The 16,052-nt window shown below is 28.7% G+C and overlaps 2 protein-coding genes across 3 annotated transcripts in view; one reads left to right on the forward strand and one right to left on the reverse strand.

Annotated features, from left to right (window-relative positions):
- Positions 1-853: 853 nt before the first annotated feature.
- On the reverse strand, positions 854-8,956 carry LOC119670323 (NPC intracellular cholesterol transporter 1 homolog 1b). Its single transcript, XM_038080537.1, has 11 exons — positions 8,828-8,956; positions 7,283-7,513; positions 4,999-5,951; positions 4,606-4,907; positions 3,658-3,725; positions 2,981-3,595; positions 2,665-2,911; positions 2,296-2,595; positions 2,130-2,239; positions 1,755-1,909; positions 854-1,686 (listed from the first exon to the last, which is right to left on the reverse strand). Exons 1-11 carry the CDS (start codon positions 8,832-8,834, stop codon positions 937-939), a joined length of 3,738 nt encoding a protein of 1,245 aa, XP_037936465.1. The 5' UTR covers positions 8,835-8,956; the 3' UTR covers positions 854-936.
- A 5,121-nt stretch (positions 8,957-14,077) lies between these two features.
- Positions 14,078-16,052, forward strand: part of LOC119670324 (AMP deaminase 2) — a 43,392-nt gene continuing 41,417 nt past the window's right edge. For both annotated transcript variants that reach the window (XM_038080538.1, XM_038080539.1), the window contains exon 1: positions 14,078-14,550. In XM_038080538.1, coding sequence (XP_037936466.1) covers positions 14,094-14,550 — 457 coding nt within the window. In that variant the 5' untranslated portion in view covers positions 14,078-14,093. The remainder of the gene's footprint in view (positions 14,551-16,052) is intronic.

Below are 16,052 nucleotides of genomic sequence, written 5' to 3' on the forward strand. Positions count from 1 at the left end.
TTCTTTCTTGTAAGAAATAGAGTTGTTCCGCTAAGCGCTACCTTATGAGTGCGCACGCCGACGACATAATGGTTTCTTTAAACATAAATGTGGCAGCCAGGTTGAAAAAATTAAAAAAAAAAAATAAAATTTCGCATTTTGTCCTTGTTTAGTAGTAGTCAGTTGGTGAATATCCATTATAGGTGTACCTTTCCTGAGATTATCATTATTATTCTCATCATATGTGAGTTAACACTATTTGTATCTTCTTCTAGAGTTACTGTCATCTTCATTCAATATGATTCGAGCTTTAGTTATCTAATTTCTTATTCCTGAAATTGCTTTACTTCATGATTTCATCATTAGTTCACAGCGTTCACCAACTTTAGTTTCGGGTTTCTCTGCTTCGATTTCTTCTGCTTAGGCTTCCTAAACATTACCCCATCATGTCATGTGTTAGGCGATCATTATATGGGACCTAATAACTTTGCTTATATTGTTAATATGCCTAATAATAGTAGTGTCGATATGAATCATACGCCTTGCACATTGCCCTACATGACACGTGTTGATGGGAGTGGTTTTATTGGCTCTTATAGTGTGTTGTATAGATCTCGAGATATTCGTTTTGTGTTTTTTTAGAGTGTCTATGCAATCTTTGTGTAGAAGCTGATGTTTATATGTATACGTATATTTAGCAGTATATACAATCAACTTCTATTTTTCTATATAGGTAGTTCCTAAGATTTTAAAATCACCCTCCATACCAATATTCGTAGTTTGTTTTAATTTACTTTTTTGTTTATTATAAAATTAAAGTAATTAAGAAGAAAATCAGTACACAGTTATTTGTACTAAAAAAGAAGCCATTTTATTAATTATACGAGTATAAAATTAAAAATTATATATACATATTGCATATTAAACATATTCTCTATCTAACAAAGCTAATTAAACTTAACTAATTTCTTCAATTTTATTTGAATCTACTTTATTTCGTTTATTTGTAGGTCCAAATAAACTGAGTACAACCGGTAATAATATCAGACCGTGGGCTGCACCAATAAGCACGATGCCTAGGTACATACGGAAGTAAAATACTTGAAATACTTGTGATTTCGAAAATCCTAAAACTGCAATACCAGCAAATTTCGTAAGTGTAATACCAGACAAAACACTACTACCGGTCAATGAGAGCGCTGTACTGGCACGTTCCTGATTGGTACCAATACAATTTTTAAAGGCGCGTATAATGTGTGCTACAAATTCAACACCAATACCAACACACACGACTAAATTGACCAAAGAGACCGCATTTAGTGTTATATTCCAAGCCCACATCATGCCACCCATATTTATAAGTATAATCAACACCATGAATGTAACCATTAAAGATGAAATAATATCAAAACCAGTGATCAAGAACGTCACCAAAAATATTGCTGCCAAAGATATAGATAGTGAAAATAGTGCATCATCCCAAATTGTTAAATATTGTTCATAGAAGATAAAGAATACACAGTATGGGAAAACTGTAGCATCTACATTATTTTTCGAAAGCATGTCATTAATTTCTTCAGCTACTCTATTCGCTTCTCTTAGAGCTGAATAAAATTGTATGGAAGTAGTTGAAGTCGTAGAATATTGCATTAGGTATGTATCCGTTATGGTACTTTCGCCATATTGATCCAAAGTATATATAACCGCCTAGACATGTAAGAATTACACACTATTAAAACAAATATATGTATATAATAATGTATTAATCAACTTACATCAGCATATGAGGCTCTTCCAGCTTTAGCACACTCAGCATCTGCTAAATCAGATAAGAAAAATGGTACGTACTTGCGAAATGTTTCGCTTGAAGGTCTTAGGCCATCCTCTGTGAACTCACGACTGCATGGTTCACAATCATCACTTTTTGAATCTAATAAATGATAATAACATAATTATTTATATTGAGCTGTAGCCATTCGATTGAGAAGTAAGAAAAGGTTAGTTAGGTATATCTCACAATAGAGAAGTAAATTATTTTCAAAATTTAATTTTACTAAAAATTAAATTAATTAAAATATTTTAATGATTAAATTTGAGTAAGAATGAATTAATTTATTTTTAATTATTCAATCAAATATCGCGTTACTTACTGCTAGGGCAAAATTCACCACTTGTTGCGTTGACTTTGCAGCAATCCGATATACTCAACCAATCAATGTAATCATCAATCCACGATGAAGCCGGACGTGCAAGATAAGTGCTTTTAAGAAATAACTATTTAATTAAACTAATTTCTTAAGTTAACTTAATACTTACATATCTGGATAACGTGATTGTGTGTACAACATAACAGACATCGAATTATTGTTGCACTCTACTCCGCCACAAATTAAATTCTGATGATCTCTTTCAGTATAATTCAGTCCTGGCTTAATTACCCAATAGACCGGTGCACCCGTTGCTAGGAGTTCAGACATAAAACGGAAATATTTAACTACATGCGAGTCCTTTGGCATTGACATTTCTTGATCCAAGCCGAGTTCAATAGACGGTACAACCATCAATGATAGACAAGTGATTATAGTGAATATAAGCAACACAATGAATTTAACTGGTCTAACAATATAATAATTATTATAATCGACTTCGAAAATGTGGTAAATATATATTTTACTCTAAGCTTACTTGGACAACAGGAATGGTGTGTAGAAGTTTTTAAATAGTTTTTCTAAAAATCCTACATCATTATCATGTTCAACGTTTTTAGATGTACGAACACAGCAAATAAGATCCAAACGTCCTGATTCGTAACGTCGTTCATCCAATGCCATTAGTGCAACAAAAGCTGTAATTTGGAACAAGAAATCTAAGGAGATAGCAGCAGCAGCATATAAAGCAAATGTTTTAACAGCAGGCATATCCGAAATGGCACCTTTAAAATACAATTATCAATTAAATATTCCACACACATATAATAGAAAATATTATCATTACTCCTTACCTATGGCAAAACATGCAAATTCAGAACCAGCAGTTTGCAAAATAGAGGGTCCAACTAATCCTATAGCTTCACCAATAGCTTCTGCTACAGTTGTATGTTGAGTCCGATCTAATCGATGATAGGTGTGTACCATTATGAAAATATTATCAACACCAACTGCTAATACCAAAAATGGAATTACTTCAATGGCTAACATGGTTGTTGTTACTTTTAAATAACCCCAGAAACCTAAACTGCAAACAACTGATACCAGTACGATAACTATACCACCTATAGCTAATACAATTTTAGATTCACGGAAGAATCCCACACAGCTACGTATTTTTCCCAAAGCTATTGCTACATAAATAAACATAACAACGTAACTGATTACGACTGTTGAAACTTCACCCTCGGAGAGTTCAATGATAGCATCTTGAATGGAACGTTCTGCTGAGAATGCTATTTCAATGGAATTGTTTGTATAATTTTTTAGCAAATCAATAAAGTTTTTCTCCCATTCTAAATTTGGTTCCAGAAGAGCTTCATTATTGTGATTTTTACCCAGAAATGTTAATGCCAAACCGGTTGCTAATAGATAGTCGGGATCTTCGTTGGGATCAACTTTTGGCATTCCTGAAAAAGTTATTCGTAAATAATAATAAGCAAAACTATGTTGTTAGTGTATAAATAATTACCTCCGACTGCAACACTAGGTTCTATAGGGCCGCCATAGAGACCAAAACAATCTTCTAACATTGGTACTCTGAATTCGAATAACAAAAAAATAAATTTAATGTTTTGAATTATATTAATTGTTACGGTAACATTCTTTATATATTATATTGTATATTAAAAAAAAAACAATGAACTATATATAAAAATGAATATATAAAATATAAATATAAAATATTACTTTTATAGAACTCTATAGCAAAATTTTAATGTTTAAACTTATTTGTCCTTTAGCGACTGAGGTGGAGAGGTTATGATTGCCCAGAAGTTTGGAAAATAGTGGACTGATTTATAAAAATAAAATAAAATAATTCACAAAAAATAACAAATAAATGAAAAATAAACAATATTGACGATTATAGTGTAAATATGAAGTTGTTATTAAATCAGATATGATCGCGAGCCATTACAAATGACTGTGTAGATTGGAGGACCGCAGAAACAAATACATACGAAACCATACCAAAAAAATAAAATTATTTAATTGTATCAAAATATACCAAGGAATATTTGCAAAACTGTGGTTAATTAGGGACATTTCGAGGCGTGAGTCGTGCTTTGTTGTTCTAGATTAAGAAGTTTCTGAACAAAAAACGTTCAATAAATGTAAAGTAAGTGTTATTTGTGGACAGTATGTGAATTAAATTTCGCAGTAATTTTTTGATCTGTACTTGTCCCATAGATGGCCATGTGTCTTTCTGCTTAGACTAAGGTTTTTCACCATAATTGAACATTACAAAAATACTAATATATATAATATAAACGTTTTTTATACAAGAAAACAGATTAAAGATCTTTTCCTTTTCCTTTTCACAACAAAGAATTTTATATTTTAAAATTGTATCTTATTTTACAATAATTTTAATCATTAAAAATAGATTATATTTAAAAAATATTTATTTTTTACTTACCTAAGGCAATCATCCAAATGATTAAGATAATTAATCGTGTAACCGTTCTGGTCTTCATATTCGGTATTAAATCGTTCTAAATCATTTTGGAAAAAGCCAAACACGGATTGTACAAGGCATTTCTCAGTTGTTGGCTTCTCGCCGGGATATAATACGGGTGCATAACAAACTTCATGCAATTGAACTCCTCCGTTCAAACCGATATCTTCAATTTCTTGCTGTAATCTGAAAACTTCTAACATAAAATTTTTTTCGTAAGCTGGTCCAAAAGTCAAAACCATATTTTCTGTCTCGTGTGTAAACTAAATAAAAGAAAAATGTTAAAAAACTGTCACTTATATTAGGTTCTTAAAAAGTTCGATGCTTTTTAATATATAAGTAATATAGATTTACCGTAGCTGTATTTTTTGGTTTGAGAAATATTTGGTTAGTCCGATAGAAAGGACTAAAATGTGAATCGAAATAATCTTTATTAACGCGTGTATCACTTTCTTCATTCGCCCACAACTCTACAGGATCTGTTATAACTTCCATATATCTTATGCCATAAGCAAGTCCACCGATTACCCAGGAACAAATTGCAAGAACTAATACTGGATGTTTTGCGCAAAATGTGCCCCATGCCTTAAACATTTTATACAAAATTTTATTTACGCCGCTATATCCACTTAACCATACTGGTAAACTCCATTTGGGCAAACAAATATTCATAAAATCGAAGAAAATCAAAACGATTATAAGAACGCCCACTACTAAAGCGACTATAAATGTTACACCATATAAGCCAGCTATTAAAAATCCATCTTCCAATCCGGTTGGCTCATTACCAATTGGACAAGAGTCACTACAATCAACACATGAACAAGCATGCGAATTCTCGTAAGATTGTGAACAATTTAATGGATACAGTAGTAATCGTCCCTCCTCAGATGTTTCATCCAAAAATTTATAATTAATTGGAAAAGGTACAAATTCATTTATACTTTGATCTCCCATGAAATTGTACCATTTCCTGTGGTCACATGTTTTAGCATTATAGGGACCGCATGCCAAATCCAATGCAGGTCGTCCAGTTTGTGTATGTTGTATGCCTTTGCAGTTATCATATACTTTTTCAGAAAAGGCATCATCAATTTTATAATCTATTTCCGCAACATACTTATAGTTTCCATCTTCTTTATTAAGAGGAATTAAAAATTCTGTTTGATTTTGTCCACAAGTCATCCAACAAATTGATAAAGCCATGTTGAGCACACATGTTGGACAACGCGCATATATACCATCTGCCTGAGTCATGCCAGCATCCATGGTGTAAATTTGAGCTGCATCGCAGCATAATTCTATTTCTGTGAAAATAATAATAGGACTTTTATTAGAAAAAGTAACACTTTGTAATGATTAATACAATAATGATAAATAATAATTAATATAAATAATAATAATTTTAAATATTTAAATATGTGTTAATAAGATTTTCTGTGCACTTGGATACCATCCAACCTATTTTGATAAAACTTTAATGAAATAATACTCAATGAGAGGAATTTATTAAGAATTTATATGATTTGATTCCTTACGTGTGGACGTTGCCATAATGCACATGATAAATCCAATCTGAACAAAAATTTCAAGGAAAATTAAAGTGATGAGCAACGTAATTGCAATAAATAGAGCAAACTCTAATGTTTAAGTAATTGTTTATAATAAATCAAAAATATGGAGCTAAAATAAATTTATATCAGTAGTATTAAAATTTTCATTATAAAAAATTATTAATTTATTTTTTTTTTAATTAAATTTAAAAATTTTAGATCTATTTTAGATGTATAGAAATACATGGGCAATATTTCTTTAACAATAATAAAATTTTATAAGCGATGTTTCATTATTTATCATTGGGGATTTTTATAAGCCTTTAATTAGGTTGGAAGTCGTAAACAATAATATTTATGATAATCATAATATTATAAAAAATTATTTTTTTTAGTATTATTCAAATCAAGAATTTAATCTATATGCTATAAAACTACATGGCTGATATAATAAAATTTTTGAAAAGTAAAACTATCATTAAGTATATATTAAAAATGTACACAATTCCGAAACAAAAGCCATGGACCAACTTCACTGGAGACAAGTTACGAAAGAAACTCTGATGTAGATAAAGTACTATAAATGGTTAGAAGTTCCGATTTAGGAGTTCAGTAAAGGTACGTAATGATTGTTAGTATATAATAATCTTTAATTCAATATTCAATTCTATTTGTGATATATAATTTGATACTTTTAAAATTTAAAGCTTTTAAACGTTTACTTAACGCTATCATATATCTTGTGACAAGATGACAAAGGTATATACTTGGATTAAGTTAGTTTGACAAAATTTAATATGAGTATTTTGGAAACACTAATGTTACTTTGGATTGTGTATGAATCAGTATTTCAAAAATAATACTAATAAATACAATATGATACTAATCTCAATTGATTTCATAAATATTCGTATTTTATTTGAATTGACTTCCTACACACGATACATTAGTCTGCATATTTGGCACACTATGAGGTATTTGTTAGTCTAGATTTTCACCAGGTGATTAGATAAAATATTTTATTTACATATAGACATATATATTTGTTTGTGGAAAATTAAGTGGTTGCACCTAAAAGTACTTACTGCCATTATTTTCATATTCTTCGTACAAAACGGGACACCGTTTTTTTATTATTTCAATTGCGACCTCATCTTTAAGTTCTTGCGGTTCCGGTTTTTCAGGTTGTTTATTAACCCAATGTGCTCCTATCATATGGCTTTCTCCATACCAAATACAATCAGCTCCGATTTCTTGCACCAACCAGGAGCTTAGTATTATAGTTAATACAGTGAAGCATATAAGAGAGTTATTTGCTGCAATTTAAAATAAATTAATAATATATTAAATTAATTAAATTTCATTTAAAATTAATTAAAACTGGAAGTTACTAAGGTCGTGAAGTTATTTGGAGAATCTATAAATAAATCATAAAAAGTTATTTCTATTTTAAATTTAATGATTTAGTAGTATAGCGCCAAATCTGGACTAACTAGTGGTGTCGTAGAGGAGGTAATTGTTTTGAAGTACAGAAAATTGTTGAAATTTTTATTTCTAACATAGAATTAGGAATAAATTGCTTATATATATATGTAAGAATATTTCTTTCTCCCACTTTTAATAGCACATTTATTTTTCTTAAGCTTTTATTATTCTTAGCTTTGTTAGTAGTTTTCTTATAATATTTTTCTTTTTCACTGTTGCTATAGTTGTCGCCTTATTTGAGGCCCTATGTTCCAATGGGAGATATAGGAATTGATGATGATGACAGCAGTCACCTGACGTATTTTGGTTACCGTGAGTCTGAGAAAGCTACTTTTTTGATTGTTAGTACTTCTGCCTGTTAAGCGCTACATTGATCGGTTAGACGAATGAAGAATTCCAGTTTTTAACCCTTTGGGAAGATCTCAAAACTGAGTTGAGTTTTCTTCTTTTTTATGGTATTATATGATTGTTATTAATTTACTTAGTTGGACTTTAAATTCCTAATATACGAATATATTTAGGATTTATAGTACTCAATGATTTTATTATAAATTGTGTTTAAAATCTTAAATTGATTTTATGTTAATTTATTAATAAACACATTTTTAATTTAGTTCAAATGAAATCAAATCGAACGATTTAAATGAGTATCCCATGAATAATGTTGATTTTTATTGTTTAATGATTAGATTAATTTTGTTTAAATTAATTTTTATAAGACTTGAATGATTAATTTAGACTTCATTTAATTAAAATGTTTTGTATTGCATATTCACTAAAACATCTGCATGACATATCATGTACTTATAACCATCGTATGTAATGCATGTAAACAATATATTGGTATAAATTATTACTATAATATAGAAAATTGGTATAAATTATTACTATAATATAGAATATTATTAGTAATATTATATATATATTTGTACATATATATATATATACTAAATTTAAAACAGCACTATTAATTCAGGACTTAGCTGTTATTATAATCTTTTTTTTTAAGTTTATTTTATTGATTGGTATTATATATACATATATTTAAATCATTTATTGAATTTTAATATTTTTATTTTGCTTATAAAATAATCACCATAACATATTCAATTAATTATATACACAAACATATAATTTTTACGCACATTTCATTTTTTATTTATTCTTAAGCCCCATACACTTTATTCTAACACTTCTTACTGAAAGATCACAAAAGATCCTTTATAATAAATATTTTTTTATGAAATTCATTAAAGTCCTTTTCAGCACATTCAACTATAATCGCGAACCTTCACCAACTAAATCCAAAAAGTATTAAGATTGCTACTTAACTTTCTAAGGTACTTGAATTTATCTTCGATAATGTATTTTGGAATCATATTGGAGATAACGTTTTGATAATTAAACACCTGCAACGTTTTATTAGCGTACATATGTTGTATATATGTTTACATGTGTATTAATCGTAATTTGGTGAAACAATACAAATTTAGTTGACTACAAAGTATTTAACAGATTATGTGGTTTAAGATTAGAAATTTTCGATTATTTGATTACGCTTCATGAATGAAAGTTATCGTCAGAAGAACAATAGATTGAAATTTTAATATACCCTATACGCAATAGAAAATATATGCTTTCATAGGAATTTATTGTAACTAAACATCAAAAAGAAAGACAAAGATATTTTTACCTAAAAGATAGTTTCTTTTATATGAATACATATACATATGGATCTGGAAATTTTATACCCAATTTAGGCATATAATATATATTTGCTAATAATGTAAGGTGTAGCTACTATTAATTTATAACAAATAAAGAAGTATAAGTCTTGACCTGTATAATATATAATGATAAATATTTTGGTAAGATAAATAATACTTACTTCAAAGTTATATATCAGCTCTCAACAGCTCCTGTATTTTGATATTACACTTAGAGGTTCAGCATCAAATATTACAATTACATTTTCTTATTACTGTTTTTATTAATTAACTGCAGTAAACTTCTTCATATTATTTTTATTAATTAACTTCAGTAAATAACTCTCTTAACATTGTTGGATGTTGGATGGGCATCCCTGTTGAGTGCATACCTCTGTTGAACTGACACTTAATTAGATACCTCTGCTGAACGGACACTTTTGTTTAATAGACCTGTTTGTTGAATTAACATTTCTGTTGAAGGGATTCTTCTGTTAAGCGGACATCTCTGTTAAACGGTCACCTCTGTTGAACACACCCAAGATGTTCATTCGGCATTCGGTAAACTTATCTGATATTAAGAACAATTTAAAACAACAACAAGAAGAATAAAGAGTGACCTATAGTTCCCGAAGTATTCATACATAATTTATCTAATTTGTTATTTTTAGAATAAGAGCTCTAAAAAATTATGGATAGTTTTGATCTAGCAGAGGATACTGAAGTAATGATATTACAAAATCATATTACAAAATTTTTAATTATATTCTGAAAACACTTGCATTAAAGTGTTTTAAAACAATATATATAAAATATTAAGTGTTAGTATATAAAAGCCATTTAATTGCCTATTATATTAAACAAATATAAATATTAGAAGTGGTAAAAACAATGACCGAACACCTGCATTATTTATTGTGTGTAGATTTTGTTATTGCAGGTCTTAATAACCAAATGTCTGCTATAGATTGTGACACTTAGCAATGATTCATTAAATTCTAGACAATATTTTATATATTGTTCTATCAGAGGAAACACTCGAGTCTTTTTATCTTTATTTCATATTTAATTTTAAAATCTTTCAAACATTTTCAGGTGTTGTATTTTCGCATATACGCATATGGTTTTATCTGATTTTTAAACACCCGTTTATTTTCGGGTCCATAAAATTATACTCTATATTTTTAAAACACATTTGACTATACATATCAAAAGCCATAGTATTTAAATTGTATTTTCTTTTCTGTGCCAATATTATTTATTGCTTAGCTACTAGATTTTATGAATTTTTAATAGAGTAAACTTAAATATAGCAAAAGAGTTAATTAAAATTCTTTCATATTTCTTATATGGTATGTAAAGTGATTTATATAGTATTTTTGAATATAAAAATATTATTAAAAAACTATTAAGTTGTTAGTAATTTTTGTGACCAATTGTCTTTATATATTGCTTTAATCTCTAATTACTGCGATAAGATTAAAAACATTTGTGTTACTAATTTATAATGCCGTTTTTATTCTATGCTGTTGAATATTTGGGACTAATATTAGCATCAATAATTTTGGATTAGATTGTCACCGACGTGAGATTAGAAAATATATTGTTTAAATATAGTTGACACATGTGAAAAAGTTTTTATAATATTTAGTTTATTAACATTTTATTTTATATTCTTGACCAGTGTCATAGTTAGCAGGGGAATAAGGGCATAAAAACTGTTACAGCAAAATTAACAAAAATCTAGAAAAATGTGCGAACATAAAAGTGCACTGACTCTGAACTTCAAGTTTAGCAGGGCGGGCGTTCGAATCCTGGTAGTTGCAGTTTCAAAAAATTATTTACGAATAATTAAATACAAAAACTATTTTCAAGATCACTGATGATGGGTATTTGGCAATCCTCAAAACAGTTGCATGGTCAAGCAAAAATTCAATTACTTGAAATAATAGAAAAAGAATATTTGTTGTTCTAGTTCACTACTTTTCGAAAAAATCTCATATTTTATATATGGTATATAGGTATAACTTTATTAGAACTAAATAATAGCGTAGATTTGAACTATTTTTTTTCATCAATGCTATTAAGCAAATCCTTGCAGTAAAATAATTTAAAATATTTCATAAACCCTGTTTACTGACAGAGAATTTAGTTTTACGTGGCTGAGATAAGGGGATCCATTAAGCGCTATATATTTGTCCATAAATAGCTTTCGATTTTTAGTTTTCATGCTATTATTCAGCACTATCTATCATTCAGAAACTGAATCGTTGAATAGATCCATTATCATTCACGCCTTCTTATTGTGTCGCTAAAGCATTGAAAAGCTGGGAATGGTCTTAAAGCAACTTGAGTTTGCAGACAGATTTTTTGTTCTCCAATAAGAATTATAAGAGGTTTGATATTCATTGAATTTCAAATAAAATACGAATTAATGAGGGGACCAAAATGTTTGGAAATTTTACGAATTAATAAGTTTTGTTCAAGGAACTAGTAGTTTGTTACGAATTATTGAGGTTTTCGATTTATCGGGATACGAATTATCGCGATTCGACTGTAATTATAGCAAAAAAAGGAATACAAAGCTGGTATCTTATTTAAGCTATCTTCCATAGAGAAAACATTAATACGCCACTGTTAAGAATATTTGTTGTTATTATGGAAATCTATATAAAGTCAATTTATTGAGTATGTCTCTCTCGAAACTAACAAAGAAGTTTAGGTAACAGTAATATCTGTTTGAAATTATGTACTTAATTTTTAAATTTTAACAGTTCTATTTTTATATGTCCGCATACGAGTTTAGATAAAATATAAACTTTTCCATTGGATTATAACTATAAAGAGTTACCCACAATCGTTGTATTATATGTAAGGACTAGCCGGTCAACTATATTAAAGTTTATAATCCCATTTTAAAGGAGATTACACACTTTAATGTGTAATGATTTGTTTTTATATACAGAAAGAAAGAAAGAAAGTAAAAAAGTGCTACAAAATAGTACAAATGAACTTCACAGAAGCAATTTTCATATTAATGGAGGTATTCAGACCGAAGATGTTTATTCGGCTCTCGATAAACTTTTACATATAATTTAATTTTGTAAAAACTTCGTAAAACCTTAGTTATCGAATACCAAGTTATCAAAGCGTAAGTTCAGATAATATTTTTTGTTATTCGATTAAAGAATAAGTAATTCGTTTTATTTAAAAAAAAATTAAGTATGTAAGAGGAAAACTAAATTTCTTCGTCCATTTCCCATTGATAGGCCACTGTTATGTATATTATCATATAAATAAAAAATTAAAGAATGTAGTTTATAATTTACAGATAATATTTAAAATGGATTAGTTCTTTTTTTGTTATACCTATAACCATTTAATCATATAATCTAATATAATGTTACTTGATTATTGCTAGCAGCTTAAAGCAATAAAAATTATGGGTATTTTGTAATTAAGATAATAATAATTAAATATATTTATAAATCTGTAATACGACTGTTTAGTTTGGTTCAAACCAGTTTTCCACCAGCTAGGTCCTCATCCACGTTTTAGATTTTAATACATTTGAAGATTTCCTTTTTGTCAGCAATTTGTGAATCCCACAAAATTTTTAAAGTCAGAAAAATTTATGTAGAATACAATATTATTTAAACGAACTTTAAACGAACCTATATAATATATAGTAAATCATTAACCCAATCAATACTTACCTTCAGTTTCTTGCAGCTAAATAATAATAGATGGAAGTGGATTTTATTATGTGTGATTTCCCGGTGGACCGTCTTATAATAAGAATATCAGTGCGTTCATGTAACTCTTCTATACTGATTATAATCAAAACTGTTTTTAAAGATTGAATCTCTACGTAAACGTAACGAACAGAGAAAATGTAAAACGTAAAAAAAAAGTTGATTCATGATAAAGCATAAAAAATAGCATAAAATCACAAACACAGGAAATAATCCGATCACCACATAAGTCGCACAGAAAGAAATGTAATGTAGTTGCTTAACGTTTGTATTAAGATTTATCATATGTTTATGTCAGGAAATCAATTCTGCTTGTCAGTCACTGCAACCGAGACAATGCTATACTTAAATTTAATTAAGAGAAATTCGCATATATAAGATACAAAATTCGTCATTACTGCTACCAGCATAGAAATATAATCCCTTTTTATTCTATATAATTAGGGCTGATTGTGTCCAGTCGGAATAAAATACATTTCAACTGATTGTAGAGAATAAAAAAGAATTATATTTCTATAATGGTAGGATCAATGACGAATCTTGAAAGGAAGTTTTAATTGAGTCGGTACCATAATGTATCAAATAATTGCTTGACAATCATATAATCAAACCTATATTATTTATTAAAAAAATATTTTTAGGTTATCTACATTGCAATTATTATATTGATTAGTTTTTTAGTTTTAATTATTAACGGTTGAGACCTATAATACTTTTTCCTACTCTGATGTATTGGTAAATTATTAATATTTAATGTCTAATGTTTATAATACTTTACGGCTAAGTAATAGCCTTTCAGATATGTAACATCTATTCAATTTAAATGACTAGATAAATACAACTCCGAATTAGTTGCATTGAACACGCCTTATGGTATAGCACGCTATTTTGTGGACTTAACAGAAATTATTGTTGTTCAGTTGAAGACGTCAATTTCTTGTAAGACGACGATGCCTTTTCCGGAGAAAGTGACACAAGTTGATTTAGAAAAATTATTGAAAAATGATGATTCCGATCAAGAAACAGCTGCCAAATTATCAAATGAAAAAGCTATCGTCGGCGGCGTTAGTACTGAAGATAAATTGCATAAAAATATAGATGCGAGTATTAATTCTATTGATAATCATGGCGGGGCAAGTGTTGCTAATAAATCCAAAGAGAAAGAACACAAAAATTTGACAGCTACAGAAACAGGCCGATGTCAGTTACTACATAATATTCTTAAACAGAAAACTTTAAATTTTTTTGCTTGTGATGAAACAAAAGCAAAGGATATTGAAATTGGAGGTGGCGATGTCGGACATGATGATTCAGACGGTGTTGAAGTTAAAATTTATGAATTATCTATTAATCAACATGAAGAACTTACAGACGATTTTAACTTGAAAAAAGAAACTAAAGATGATGGTAAGTGATATATAATATATAATAAACAATTTTGAACAATAATTCATTACTTTAATAATAATTAAATGCTAATTAGTTTCATATTGTGTACATCAATATATGACTAGTTATTACTGCTGTCAAAACTCTATAGAAAATTTTGTAGTCTTTCTTTTCTTTTAGTTGGCCATTACTGTTTTACGTTAGCCTTAGTAGCGTTCAGCATGTACTACCGGTTACCGTTTGTAATTCGCGCTCTGACTTCCACTAGAAATACTAAGTGCTCAAAGGTTTATGTAGTACTTAATCTTTCCTTAATCAAAATTTTTCTTTGTCTTGACATCTAATACATCTAATACATCTCGAAAATTTTGTTAACTTAAATGTAATCATCTATTTTTACGACATAACTTTTCCAGCGTAACTACAGAATCTTTATTCGACTGACTAAGAGTCGCTTGACTAAAAGACCATTAGTTTTCCTTTAGCTCGCTTTTCACCTACTAGTCCGTTTGAAAAAATATTGTAGAAGGGTCATGTCTTATTATTCGAAATGACTATTCAACGTTTCTAGCTACTGAATCTGTATTCGTTTGACTACACCAAGCGAGTAAGTTATGATATATCTCATAAAGCTCCTTCTTTTATTATATAGAGAATGATATTTATCATTAATGTACATTCAAACAGATGCGGTAAAATATAATCTCTTACTTTCTGCGGTAACAATATAATCAAGGTGACACAAATATGGATGCGGTACGGTATCGTCAACGGTCTTTTGTGCTTAATTGGAAAAGTATATATGCATTGTCAGTATTTTAAGTTGATGAACTTTAGGTTATATAGTTTTATTGGTTTATTTAAATATGAACATTTGCAATTTTGTAACTTTAATTCATTTTTTAATATTGAGCAGTCTTTTTATACACCTTTTTTTTGACTTTTTAATAAAAATGGCTACCAAGTACCGTGAGGCCAATTGTAAGTACTATTATTTAACGATTTAATATCGAATACTACCGCTCAATAATTTTTTAATTATTGAAAAATACAGAAGTTTTTTAATTGTCAACCCGTTCTAGCAATAATAGCTATCATATACCCTGAGGTCAATTGTTAGTACCATTATTTAACAATTTAATATGAAATATTACTGCTCAATAATTTTTCAAACTGGCTTTTTAATTGTCAACCTGTTCTAACAATAATAGGTATCATATACTCTGAGGTTCCCATATATCATGAGGTTAATTTTTGTACCTTTGAACGCCGTACCGTTGCTTTACGATTAAATATCATAAATTCCCGTGGACACTCGATTCATAACTCTCACGTGAGGTAAATTATTTTGAATACAGTGCCATTGTATTACGATTTAAGAATGTTAATTACAAAAATTTATAGTTCTATAAATCCGATGTAAACATTTTCAAGTTTAACTACTGCCTTACTACACATGACAGTCTTGGTTTTCTATATCTATATTAGTTTAGCTTGTCTGTCAGCTATTATCTGAAGTA

This window comes from Teleopsis dalmanni, chromosome 1, assembly GCF_002237135.1.
Source record: "Teleopsis dalmanni isolate 2A chromosome 1, ASM223713v2, whole genome shotgun sequence".
Lineage (NCBI taxonomy): Eukaryota > Metazoa > Arthropoda > Insecta > Diptera > Diopsidae > Teleopsis > Teleopsis dalmanni.